At 35.2% G+C, this 13723-nt stretch overlaps 2 protein-coding genes across 2 annotated transcripts in view; both read left to right on the forward strand.

The window, feature by feature from the left end:
* The first annotated feature begins 713 nt into the window (after positions 1-713).
* On the forward strand, positions 714-8111 carry leprot (leptin receptor overlapping transcript). The gene is made up of 4 exons (XM_077209184.1): positions 714-1256; positions 1821-1896; positions 1983-2166; positions 6554-8111. Exons 1-4 carry the CDS (start codon positions 1241-1243, stop codon positions 6668-6670), a joined length of 393 nt encoding a protein of 130 aa, XP_077065299.1. The 5' UTR covers positions 714-1240; the 3' UTR covers positions 6671-8111.
* Positions 8112-12028: 3917 nt separating this feature from the next.
* The window catches only part of pde4bb (phosphodiesterase 4B, cAMP-specific b), a 75429-nt gene continuing 73734 nt past the window's right edge, over positions 12029-13723 (forward strand). Inside the window, exon 1 of the mRNA XM_077209197.1 lies at positions 12029-12135. The gene's annotated coding sequence lies outside the window, so the exon portion shown is untranslated. The remainder of the gene's footprint in view (positions 12136-13723) is intronic.

Consider the following 13723-nt stretch of genomic DNA (forward strand, 5'->3'; position numbering starts at 1 on the left):
TCAATTAGAGAGCTTTACAATTCAATTCTTACTAGTAGCAATTACAATTAGAGAGCTCTTTAATGCAATTATTACTAGTAAAAACTGATTTAGAGAGCTCTCTAATTCAGTTCTTACTAGTAATGCAATTGCAGAGCTCTTTGATTCAATTCGAGAGCTCTCTAAATGTAACTGTTACTAGTAAGAATTGGATTAGAGAGCTTTCTAATTCAATTCTTACTAGTAACAATTCCAATTAGAGAGCTCTAAAAAAGAAATTTTACTAGTCATATGTCTCCATTGACTTCCATTCATTTTTAATTACGGAGCTCTCTAATTTAATTCTTGCTAGAAAAAATTACAATTAGAGAGCTCTACAGTTGAAGTGTTACTAGTAAGAATTACAATTACAAAGCTCTACAATTGAATTGTTACTAGTAAGAATTACAATTACATAGCTCTCTAATCCAATTCTTACTAGTAACAATTACATTTAGAGAGCTCTCGAATTGAATTAAAGAGCTCTGCAATTGCTTTCTTACTAGTAAGAATTGAATTAGAGAGCTCTCCAATTGTATTTTTACTAGTATTGTAGAGCTCTCCAATTCAATTCTTACTAGTAAAAATGCAATACGACGAGTAAGGCTGAGTAGCTACAATTTAAGCTAAAACGGCTTGCCATAGTCTACCGACCCCGGCAAAGCCTTTACGTCATTTTCCAGTTAAAAAAACTCATTGTTGTTACGGTAAGAAATGCGTTCAAATAATTTCCACATCTGGCCTTTTTATTCTCGGATATTTTCATTTTGTTTGGTTTAACTTTTTTTTCTTACATTTTCTTACTTTTTAGTGTTTCAGTTTTTCCCAATATAAACTCGGTTAAATACTATGCATTTTAGACCTTCATTTATTTTAACATTAATCATAATATGTATTATAGAGAGAAATCAGCGATAGATAGATAGATAGATAGATAGATAGATAGATAGATAGATAGATAGATAGATAGATAGATAGATAGATAGATAGATAGATAGATAGATAGATAGATAGATAGATAGATAGATAGATAGATAGATAGATAGATAGATAGATAGATCAGTGCATCAGTGGATCAGTAGAGCTTCAGATTAGTGGATTCTCATCTGGTAGATTTTAAGGCTCTGCTCCTTTAAGGGTGGATCAGTAGTTCATGAGGAAATAGGAAGTCAGTCCATAACATTTAGCACAAAGATCTAAAAACAAAAGGCTTTTGCGAGTGATGGCAGGAATAAAAGGTAAAGTTAACCCGTAACTCTTGAAATGATCAACTCTTAACAATATTTTACACAAAACCAGACCGATCATTTTACGAGTGCATCTGCTTTCGATCGCCATCTAAAAAGTCTTGTACTCTGTTGAGTATTAACTACCGATTGTTAAATCTTTGCATCAAAGTAAACATATAATTGCAAGTGGTGTCGATTGATAAAGTAAAGTCTATTAACTAGGTGTCATGTTGCTATTAGAGTAAAGTTGTCAACTAGAGTTCAAGTTTTACGTAGGTTTACTTTTACTTTAGTAACTTACTTGTACTGTTGTTCTCCTGTCTTTTTTCGCTTCAGTAATTAACCAATGAAGAGGAACTTAAGAAATGATCTTATACAGTTAAAAAATTACAGAATTTATTTATTTACAGTCTATTTACTTAAAGTACGTCATATCTGCAGTTGCGAGCTATTGCCGCAAGAGGGCAACAAATACACGTTATCAATATTCAAAGCCTCGGCCTTGATTTATGAGTATTATGAGTATTATGATTTATGGTTTATGAGTTGATTTTGAGTTATTATTCCTTTCAGCTCTTGTTGCCTTGTCCTTCAGTGGTGCACTTGGACTGACCCTTCTCCTCTTGGGATGTGCACTGCAACATTTTGGGTAGGTCCATGTTTTTGCCATCTGTAAGGATTTTGACTGAAGTGCAGAAGTTCAAGATACTGTAACTTGTGCTTCTTTCCTCACAGACAGTACTGGCCCATGTTTGTCCTGATCTTCTACATTCTGTCACCTATACCAAATTTAATAGCCAAGAGACATGCAGATGACACAGAGTCAAGCAATGCATGCAGGGAGCTTGCATACTTCTTAACCACTGGAATCGTGGTGTCAGCCTATGGGCTCACCATTGTGCTAGCAAGAAAATCTGTGGTGAGTACACAATATACTGTATGTATCTTTTTTATTCTAAACATTTTGATAGGGTTGGTGATATGGAGCCTATACATGTCACATTCAACCTCGCTCATGTACCCGCCGAGAACAGCTTTGTCTCGGCCAGTCCTCTTATGTACAGTAGATAGTTTAAACATGAGGTATAGTTCATTCTGGGTATTTCTATTATGTTCTATAACTAGCACTGCATTTGTACTTTTGATTGAACTGTTTGCTTGTTTATTTCCTATTGTACAAACTTCTAATAATTGTATTATGACTAATATTGTTTACTTCTATATTATTTTTCAATAAATATAATTTTATAGAAATAGCATGCCGTATGTGGTATTGAGAAAGGGTCCATTAGTTATTGTGATTTCGACTTCAGTGAAAGTTACATTATTGCACCATTAGATGGCTGCAAAGACTGTCTTTATGAGTCCGTAGCAACGATTTTTATATTGAAAGGAAGTTAAGGAACTGAAACGAAGGTTTCAAATAACAAGATGGCAACACAACAAATCTGATGAAGCACTTGACAGTGCACAGAATAAACTTATGAGCAGAAAGTTGCTCCATCTTCAACTGCGAGAAGAACTTGAGCGCGTCACAGATGAACCGAAACTCCGCGTAAAGGCTACATGCCTCACAGAAAGCTTGAAACGTCTATTTTTAAGTATACCAATTTGAATCGAAAAACAAATTCTCTCTGATTACGTAATCCAAAATAAAAGGTGCTTTTCTATAGTGCGCGTTCACTATAGTACTGCGGAGATGACGAGTCCGCAATGTCAGCTTCATCTTTGCAGCCAACACTGACTCAGAAATAAACTCGGTACAGTAGTTTATTAATAAACAATTATTGTCTCCATGCTATTTTTTCCCCCGACACATTTATAATCATTAGGTTACTTTTGCCAGTGCTTTGTAAGCTTTTTGCTCGGGCTTGAGTGCGAGGCATATACCCCCCCGATGATAATGTAATTTTGTAAAAACGGATTTCATAAAATTGGTATTGAAAAAAGTATCATACAGGAACCTGTATAGATTTCGATGTTTTTTTTTTTAACTATACCCAGCCCTGGTTTTGACATAGTTGGGGGACTTGTTAACACATTTTCTAACAGTTCGTGAGTAGTACTGAAAAATGCTCTGTAAAAGTGGACTTAATGGCAGTTAGCGACCCACTCTCTGTTATTCACTAGAACTGTAGGAATGGGCAACCATCAGCCGATAAGAGCTACTTGGCAGGGTGTGTATGAGAGCGCCACGCTGCTCTGCCCTCTCAGTTGTCCTCCGGTTCACACTGGAGGTTATAATCAAGCGACTTGATGTCAACTATCTCCATAGGACACCCAATCCTGGGTAGAGCGCTTCCCTGGGGATCAGCAGCAATGTTTTCGGTGTAGGGCTGTGAAATGATTAATCGCATCCAAAATAAAAGTTTGTGTTTACGTAATATATGTGTGTGTACTGTGTATAATTATTTTGTATATATAAATACACACACATGCATGTATATATTTAAGATTTTTTTTTATTTATATATAAAATATTTATATTTATCATATAAATTATATACAAATATATATATATGCAAATATTTCTTAAATGTATACATGCATGTGTGTGTAAATAATTATACACAGTACACGCACATATATTATGAAATCACAAACTTTTATTTTCAATGGGATTAGTCGTTTCACAGCCCTACTTAGTTGTAAAGAACATTGCTATGTTTTTAGCTAGAGCATAAAGTCGGGTAGCAGTTGGAGTAGTAGCCTTGTGGACTGCGTACTGACAACTGTGCACACGGCGACCCGAGTTCAAGTCTCGGCAGGGATTGAGCTAAGAACGTAACCTCAGGCTATCTAGTTTTTGGTCATAGGTGCGCTATATGGTAATGCTTTGTCTACAGCTTAGCTTATTGCGCAGTTTACATTTACAATGAGCAGGCATTAGTTCAGTATGGTGTAGTGGGTATTTTGTTCTCATTGTGTCATCTCCATGATGCAGTGTAGAATTCCACTTCGTCTCGGGTTATGACTGTAACCATGGTTCCCTGAAAAGGGAAACGAGACACTGAATTGCATTGCCATGCCATTCCGGCATGCCTGTACGTCTTCCTTCAGACAATGGAAGTTGATGACTTCCTCTCTAGGTGCCCTTATGTACCGTGCCTGCGCACCTGTAGCACACATGCTTCAGACACCGGTTAACAAGGAGCGATCCCATAACTCCATGATGCAGTGTCTCGTTCCCCTTCTCAGAAAACCATGGTTACAGTCGTAACCTGAGAGGTTAACTACAGTAGTTAACATGAAGAATACTTATGTTAATTCAACATTGAATAGGCCTACATTATTAAAAATCAAAAGTAGATATAAGTTATTATTTTTTATTAAATGGACCTGAGCTTACATGAACTAACAATAAACAAGTTTATATTTATTAACTAACGCTAATAGCGTACACCAAAGGATTTTCAAAGTCCCAGACTAAAGACCGGCAGTCTTTAGGAATCTTACTGAAGTCTCGGCGCGCTCCCGTCGCCTCGATCGTTTAATGTGAGGTGATAATCTGCAGTCGGCGACCCGATTTAGGCCAGTCTTTCTCTAGTCTTTCATATCAAACATGTTTGATATTATCGCAAGTCTTATGCTTTCTGTACACCTAAAGACTTTGAAAAGATTTAGAAAAGACTTAATAAGATTATCAGCTCACATCTAAAGACTTGGGTTCACAGTTTTTAGTCTCAGACTAAAGACTTGCGATAATATCAAACATGTTTGATATGAAAGACTAGAGAAAGACTGGCATAAATCGGGTCGCCGACTGCAGATTATCACCTCACATTTAACGATCGAGACGACGGGAGCGCGCCGAGACTTCAGTAAGATTCCTAAAGACTGCCGGTCTTTAGTCTGGGACTGTGAAAATCCTTTGGTGTACGCCCGGCATTAGTCTGAGACTAAAAACTGTGAACCCAAGTCTTTAGATGTGAGCTGATAATCTTATAAAGTCTTTTCTAAATCTTTTCAAAGTCTTTAGGTGTACAGAAAGCATAACAAAGATGAATAAATACTATAATAAATGTATTGCTCAATGTTCGTTTTAGTTAATACAGTAACAAATGGGACCTTATTGTAAAATGTTACTTTAATTTCTATATTTATTTTGAAAAATAATTAAATTTTTTAGGATGTTTTTGAATTCTAATATTACTGAATATTACTGAAAATAAAGTTCAACAGTTGGGTTTCTTAAGTAAAAAATTCATTCATTTTACTGGTGAAAAACATTAACCATGATGCTATAAAGAAAATTACACCAGTCAGAGTCAAAAAAGCAACACGTTTCAAAATAGATTTTTAGCTCCGCCCACTCCCTTAATGCACTGCGAATTACGTAATCCACTCGGTCTTAAATCTTTGTATATGCAATCCCATTACCATATGCAAACCTAAAATATATTGTTTATTATATATATATATATATATATATATATATATATATATATATATATATATATATATATATATATATATATATCTTTCTATCACTAAAGTCGTGAAGAACAAAATCTTGTACCTTTGTCTTTTTGTCTAATTTTCAAAAACTTTTTGCTTCAAATCAAAGTTTTTTAGTGTTGTGATTCAGCACGTTTGAGCTTCTGCAAGAACCAATGAGGTTCATTCTCGTGTTGTGCAGCACGTATGAGCTTCTGCAAGAATGCTTGTGTTGATGAATATTTATTTGTGAATAAAAGCCTAAATTCAATCTGTTCATCATATAAAGGATTGTCTCTTCAGAAAATGTTGACTAAACCACCCGAATCACATTAATTAATCTCTTTATGAACTTTTGGAAGTGAACTACCAAAGTGAACTACCAAAGTGGTAGTTGCATAGACTGTCAATGGAGGGACAGAAATCTCTCAGATTTCACCAAAAATATATTAATTTGTGTTCCGAAGATTAACGAAAGTCTTGCGGGGACATGAAGGGTGAGTAATTAATGGCAGAATTTTCATTTTGGGGTGAACTAACCCTTTAATGGTTTTAAAAATATTCTTCTGTTCATTAAAACATTATTTCTTGCTTGTCCATATAATAATATCTCCGATGTTATAGCAATAATTCTGATTTTGTACAAGAGGGAAAAAAACTGTAAATGTTCCAATATCGCTGTGGAGGCACAAATTAAATTTCATTCAATTTTTGTTCAGATTGCATTTAGTGCTCACATATCCTCAAAATGATTTAAAAGCATACACAGGCAGAATATGCTTTCTAAAACAGCGAATGGGTTTTACCAGGTAGTAAACTGAATGAAATGTGTCACCATGAATGAAACTAATGTCTCTCTTCCTCTGCAGATTCAGTGGGGCGCCTGTGGCCTGGTAATGGGAGGCAATAGTGTGATTTTTCTGACCATTCTGGGTTTCTTCCTGACATTCGGGCGTGGAGATGACTTCAGCTGGGAACAGTGGTAAAACCCACCAGGAGGAAGTACATCACTACACTATAAATGATGAAACCCCGGCCTTGACAGAGACTGTGTCCATTGCTTTTTTTCACTCTCAGTCACATCTGCTCTGCTCTGCTACTCCGCTTCTGCCTTTTCATTTGTATACATCAGCCTATGTATTGCCTTGAATATACAATGATTTGCTTCAAAGAACTTAAATATAAAGTTGCATTTATAGAAAGTAGTACAGCACAATGTAAAGGCTGAATCTCTCAAAACCTGTAATGTACTCAAATAAAAAAGTTTAAAAAAAGAAAGTCAATAATATTTGCTTACAAAAATAAAGCCTATTTTAGGACCATTTAAGATTTTTGTTATATTAAGTTTTTCTCCACACCCTCATTAATGTACTTGTTTTCTTAAACATAATGGAATAATTGATCATTATTTAAAATAAATGCATACTTCTTGGTAGTAATGTTTGAAGTGCCTTTACACATAAAAGTGCATACATATATATATATATTTGGAGTGAATTATGAAAATATATTTTTGTGAGATTCACACAATGATCTAGAAGTAATGTATGCAAGCCAATAAAACCATTATTAAGATTTATGAATCAGTTAAAAAAATCATTTTTTTTCGCATCTTGAATTGTTAGTACTTAACCACCTTGATTAAATTATTAATGATGATCCTTTGCTCTACCAGTAGTACCAGTTATGAAGCATAATTAATTGACTAACAATGCCACTGTCACCTTAGAGTTAAAGCCACACTTTGTGTTTGAAAACAGAAGGACTGTAACCATGGCAGTCAATTGAGTGCTTTTGCTGTTGCCCTTGTTTTTTTTGCAATGCCACTAATGTCAATTATGGATTGAACCCATTAAGCTTTAACCTTCTCGAACTTGTAAATGTTTACATCAGTTTACCAAAACAGACATTTTCCTGCTGTTCTGTTCCTTCACTCCTTGTTTACATCCACAAGTTTGTAGAAAAAGGAAGAAAATGTGTGCAGAATACAATCACAAACAGCCTTCCATTGATTATAGAATGTTCTTTTGTTTATTACAGTTATTAAAACAGCATGATGCATGCCATTCCAGTAACATTTTCTTATAACTGACATATTTCCAAATCACAGCTTATGAAACACTATGACATGATTGTTATATAATTCAATATAGGCTATGTAGTAAACGCAATATCTGAGATCCAATTTCACCTGAAAGACGTGGTGTTCAGTTTCACACTACTGGTGTTGTCATTAATATTTTATAAAGGATTATGGATGATAAGGTTTTCATTTTCCACTGTTTAAAATCATCCTGTTTTGAGGTTAGACTCAATTTTTATTGAATCACATGTTTTTGATATACATGTTTGACCTTTGATTCTGTCAAGCACTTTCAAACAGTATCCATTTGATTATATGAATTAAATACACTTGATTTGTCTCTTTTTTGTTGTCATAATTTTGTCTTTTTCAGTATATACATAAATGGCATAACGGTTTATGTTCAAAATGACACTCTTTTTGACTAATGACTATAGGAATGTGCATATAGTCATAACAATGACTTCTGTCAATGTCAGGTGTGCAATAAAAGTGCCAAGCTTACAGAGCAGAGGATGGGTGTTCAAAAGGTTGTGACTACAGTATATAAGGACAGTTTTAAATACGTTCACATAGCAATATAACATGTACGTGAGTGACAGCACAATGACAGATCTAGATTTATATCATACTCTTACATCTAGTTTAATTCCCAATGTTTGCTGCAGATACTGGATGCAGTGAAGAGAGTAAAGATGTTACATGCTAGATGGATAACAAATGATTTCATATATGGAGGTGGCAACTATTGTAGGAGTTTGAGCAGAGACCAGCTGAGAAATCACTTGAAGCTTTAACAGGATAGGTATGAAAAAGAACGAATTTTTCTGGATTTTTGCACCTGTATGGTTTGTTAATATCATTGATTATCCTGAACATGACAAAAAAAATATTTTTTTTGGTTAATTGAAAAGTTTAGGCTATGGAGTTCTTGGTCTCCAGAATCTCAGTGCTTATTATAAACTTAGTAAGTGGTCTCCAATGAAAACAATGAAAACCCAAAGTTTCTCGGGGGAATGCGAAACTTTTGCCAGAGAATGCAAACGCATTTAAATATTTTTTTCTTCCCATCTCATATTTTTTCCATCACAATATCCCTTTAGGGGCTCCATACTATTCATAGTTTGTACTGAAATAAATACAGTTCTGTCATGACAACTCTCTGAGTGTGTTATTGCTGATGCTGTGAGCAAGTAAGACATGCTGCTGCACAAATTAGCATACACGAATTACCCGTAGCAGATCTATACAGGTGGAGCTGGGGAAGGTGGACGGTTTTTGAAAGCACGCTGCACTGCTACAGCAAACGCTGCCCAAGTATATGAAGATTGAGCAGTGAGCTCATTTGCTACTGATACCGCAGGAACCAATCAGCGGTTCCCTATAGAGAATGATGTGATTACGAGTAGATTGAGTTAAGGACCTTTTAGTCTGAGCCATCTAGAAGTTCATGACAGAACTTTGCCTTAGTTTAAAAATTCAATAAGCGAATGAATAAGTATTATTCAAAAAACAGTATTAGTCATTTTGACTATTTTTATGATAAATTTATGATGCTTTTGCATTCTTTTTTAACATTAAAGGCAGGCATCAGTCCCTGTTGATAGTAGACCACATCAGATAAACACTTAAAATATCCAGACTTATCTACTGTATACTATGCAAAATCCCAGGCATTGCAAGGAAAGGGCTAAAGTTTAAAAAATATTCAATACTTTAATGATGGAGGGATTAAATAACAAAAATGCCACAGAAACCCAGGCTGAAGACAGGAAGACGGACCCATCCTGCTGAGTTGCATCTTTCTCTGAGCGCTACTCTTGTGCTCAGATTCAAATATATAAATGAGCGGTCCGCAGACAGTGGCCCTAACGGCGGCGGTGCCACTCGGTAATGACCTCCCCTCGAGAGTTCTGCTCTATTTTTAAGCGTCATCAAAGCGGCCAGACTGAATGATTATTATTAAAGAGGAGGAAGATTGTCTTCAGACGTGTCCTAAAGCATATAAGAAACGTCTTGTTATATATTCGGTGCATGTTTTCAAATATTGATGCCTTAAAAATGATGATCTAAATGGCACATATTCTACTTAAAGAGGGTAGTATAGAAATGCTGCCAGGATTGTCAATCTGACAAGCATTTGAAATATAACAGCATCATTCATAAGAGGTTTACTTTAATAAAATATCAATGAATAAGCGTATTTTAAGTCACTTGCATTCATGCCTCTAAAAAAATAATTCAGAATTATTTTTCATAAATGATAATGCTCATTATTTGGAGACACTGGAGAGATACAGGTTAGTTCTTCTAAAAATGGCAGTTGTGGGTTAGGAATGGCCCTCCAGTGGCCATGAATCTCATACCTCACAACCGTTGCCTGGTAACAGCCCGGTGATCCTCTGATATTTTTATTTCATTCATTTACCAAATTTTACTCATTCTTTTTTTTTATTTAATTGTATAATTACTCAACAGGTAAGGCCAGTGTTACCTGTTGAGTAATTATACAAGTAAAAAAAGAATGAGTAAAATGTTGGTAAATGAATGAAATGTAAGTTTAGTGATGTGTCTTCAGCACAATATATAAAGCAACTTAGTGTACTGAGGCTGTGTAGAGATGAATGCTCTATGGAAGATCATGCAAACATGACAGCGCGTTTTAATAGACACGGTTATGTCCTCGAATAGTCACTTTTAAAGTAATTTAACTTTTAATTTACTGTTTTTCTCAATCGCTTTGTCTCAATTTTCAAATGAGATTTTTTTTTCTCTCTCAAAACAACAAGTTCAGATCTCTGTGTGGTGGTGTAAGAATTAAAAAATTAACAAGCAACTCTGAATTTTCAGTTTACATGTAACACATTTCTACAAAAATAAATGAGCTGTATAATAAAAAAATGTTTGGTCGCACTTAAGGTGTCTTTAACTATGTACTAACATTTAAATGAATCAGGTAACACTTACTTTTACAGTGTTCTTGTTAAACCTGTTACATGCTACAGTATAGTAATTACTATAAACTGTGCATCATTATATGCAGCTAACCCTAAACCAAACCCTAACCCTATAGTAAGAACATGTAGTTAGTTCATTATTATTACTCAGTACTTAAATGTATAATTACACTGTAACACGAACACCTTAAAGTAAAGTGTAACCGAATAATTTGTTACAATGCACTTAATGTGTACATGCCTGTTTTTCGTTTTGTTTTGTTTTTTACATTATACTTACATTTATAAAATACCTGTAGGTTCAGGGTTAGTACCTATAGTTATTACCCTGTTATTCTAATTACTATAATTAGTAGCCTACATAGTATGTACATGGGGAACAGGACTGTTTTGCAAAACTATATGAACACAATAACACTGTATTTTTTGATGTAAGTACATAGTTAAGGACACCTAATATAAAGTGTGAACAAATGTCCATTTTCTTTTTCTGTACTACAGTATTGACTTTTTATTGTAGAATTTTACCTACTGAAATCTGAATCTAAAAGCTCAGCAATACACAAGAACATTCAGCGAGACAAAACTGACATTCTTGTATAGTGTAGATAACAGACAGTATACCAATTAAAAAGTAGAAAACACGTGAAATTTGATTATAACAAATATTGCCAAGGTGAAAAAACATCTAAACATTTTGACCACTGTGGCTCACACAATGACAAAAACCAAATCGTCCCAAAGACTTGCAATGAATTAAAGTCTGGATTCATATGTGCCAATTCATGTGAAAATGATTCTTCATGCTCCCTCCCAACCTTTCTTTCACAATTTGAGCATGATGAATCTTGACATTGTCCTCCTGGAATATGGCCATTATGTGTCTTTTTGTACTGTAATGTTTAAGAAATGAAAAGCTATTTGGGTTAGATGAACTGCTGCAAAAACATATAACATTGCTACAAAAATAATAATTACTGCAATAATGATCCAATCATAGACTCTTAAGCATTTGCCTATTAAATCGGCTAGTGTAGTGTATGTTCCTTGTGAGGGCCAAAAGAGAGTTGTGACAGGCAGCATAAAACTCAGATCTGAAATAAATAATCATATATTGAAAGGAAGGATGAAGAACAGATAGATAGATAGATAGATACATAGATTTCATCTTCTCCATTATCGTTCAATTGGAGGGTGTCAGGAGGATCGCAGCACACCGTCAATGCCAGAGTCCTAGAGAGGAGGAGGAGGATGGGGAGGAGGAGGAGGGTTGTCCCATCCGCTGGTGATGGGTGACCACTTGCAATAGGATAGGAGGGGTTTACGGAAAGGTCTGTTTTATTTGCTCTCACGCCGTTTGTATTCGTTCATCGGCGACTATCATCTCGAAACGACTGCGCATGCATATAAGGTAAGTTTGCAGTGGTCTCTCGGTCTCGCGGGCTATTGTTCGTTGCATACAACGATGCAACCGTGCACTAGTTCGTGCACTTCATTGACAAAGGAGAACATTACATTGTCGCTTTCTAAGCATTTGACTTACGACTTGAATCGCCTCACGATCATCGTGACAGTGTAGGCAGATGTAAGTTGCCAGTTGCTTCCGTTAACGTGACATCGTTCGTTTGTTCATGTATGTAAGAGTGATCTGTTAAAGTACCGATACAATTACATCAAATGACTAAATATCTGGACTATATGAAAATCCCAGGCCGTCTGAAGTTCATATCGTCTGGTCTAATGAAGAAGACCTGTTCGGTCCAAGGCACGCGCAGGCTGTCAGTGAATCGTGAAGGTGTTTTCACGGGAGATGTCATGTTATTGAATATTTTTAACTGAAACACGGTTGTTTAATCTGTAAAATAACGCTTTTTAATGTCTAGGACCACCGGTTTGTGAATTTTATTAATTAACTCGATTAACTTTATTGCCAGATACCCTTACTGTCTGCTCTGTGAAAAGTGTGAAAGCTCATCCTTCAATCTCATGAATATTAATTAACGTTATACAGATTTCATGGACATGCTATCAGACTAATATAATTGCGTTGCTGTGTTGAATAAATTCCACAATAAGTCAACGTGGTTATTTCATTCATTCCTTATATCATCTGCATTAAATCCAACGAGTAGCCTATTGTTCACATTTATGGGGGAATATGGAATATTGGTCTTAAAGTTGTGTATACCACATTACTTTACTTATTACATTACTACCATTACCATATACATTTGAAGAATTCACTTTTTCATGTAGTTTGGCATATAGAGACGACTTGATTTACCGCTCCACTTGGACTTTAATGTTCAATTTCAAACCATTACATTAACAATAGCCTTTCTGTGTGACGGCTTGCTCTATGGAAAATTCATTGATGTAGTAGGATGTAGGAAATGTAGCCTTGAATAATAATTCCTGTTTACTCTTGGAATTTTCTAGTGACTTTTTTGTGTGTGCAGGAAATAGATCTAGTATTTGGTGCCACCTTGAAACCTAATAGGACAAATAAAAATGCATCTCACACCACGCTATCTTCTCCCCACCAACCCCATGCAGTTCCCATCCTCATTTTCTCCAGCTCTGTCTCTCCATCTCTTACCCTGACATACATCTTGTACATTGTTCAATACTGTATTCTGCTATTCATTAGAAGTAGTGGACATCATTACATGTACTGTATATTGGACCTGTTAGAAATCATACCAACTGAAAAAGAACAGCTCATACGCCCTTGCTGTACTTTTTGTCTGAACAGATATAGATGCAAACAAAAAAAACAGCCCTTTGGTTCCCCAAGTGTTCTGAAGATGTTAGTTTATTCTTCTAACAATAAAACCTAAAAACAACATTCCTTGAAAATCAGATATTGGTCCCACCTATAACCAAAAATTAACCAAATGGGAAGCGTTAAGGAATGCCCGTGTTATATAGCTATTTTGTTTTCAGGCAAGATTGATGAAAACAATTTTTAGTCCTCAAAATGTTCTGGGAATGTTTGT

This window comes from Siphateles boraxobius, unplaced genomic scaffold (assembly GCF_051911475.1).
Source record: "Siphateles boraxobius isolate OS27281-9 unplaced genomic scaffold, OSU_SipBor_1 1, whole genome shotgun sequence".
In the NCBI taxonomy this organism is placed as follows: Eukaryota; Metazoa; Chordata; class Actinopteri; order Cypriniformes; family Leuciscidae; genus Siphateles; species Siphateles boraxobius.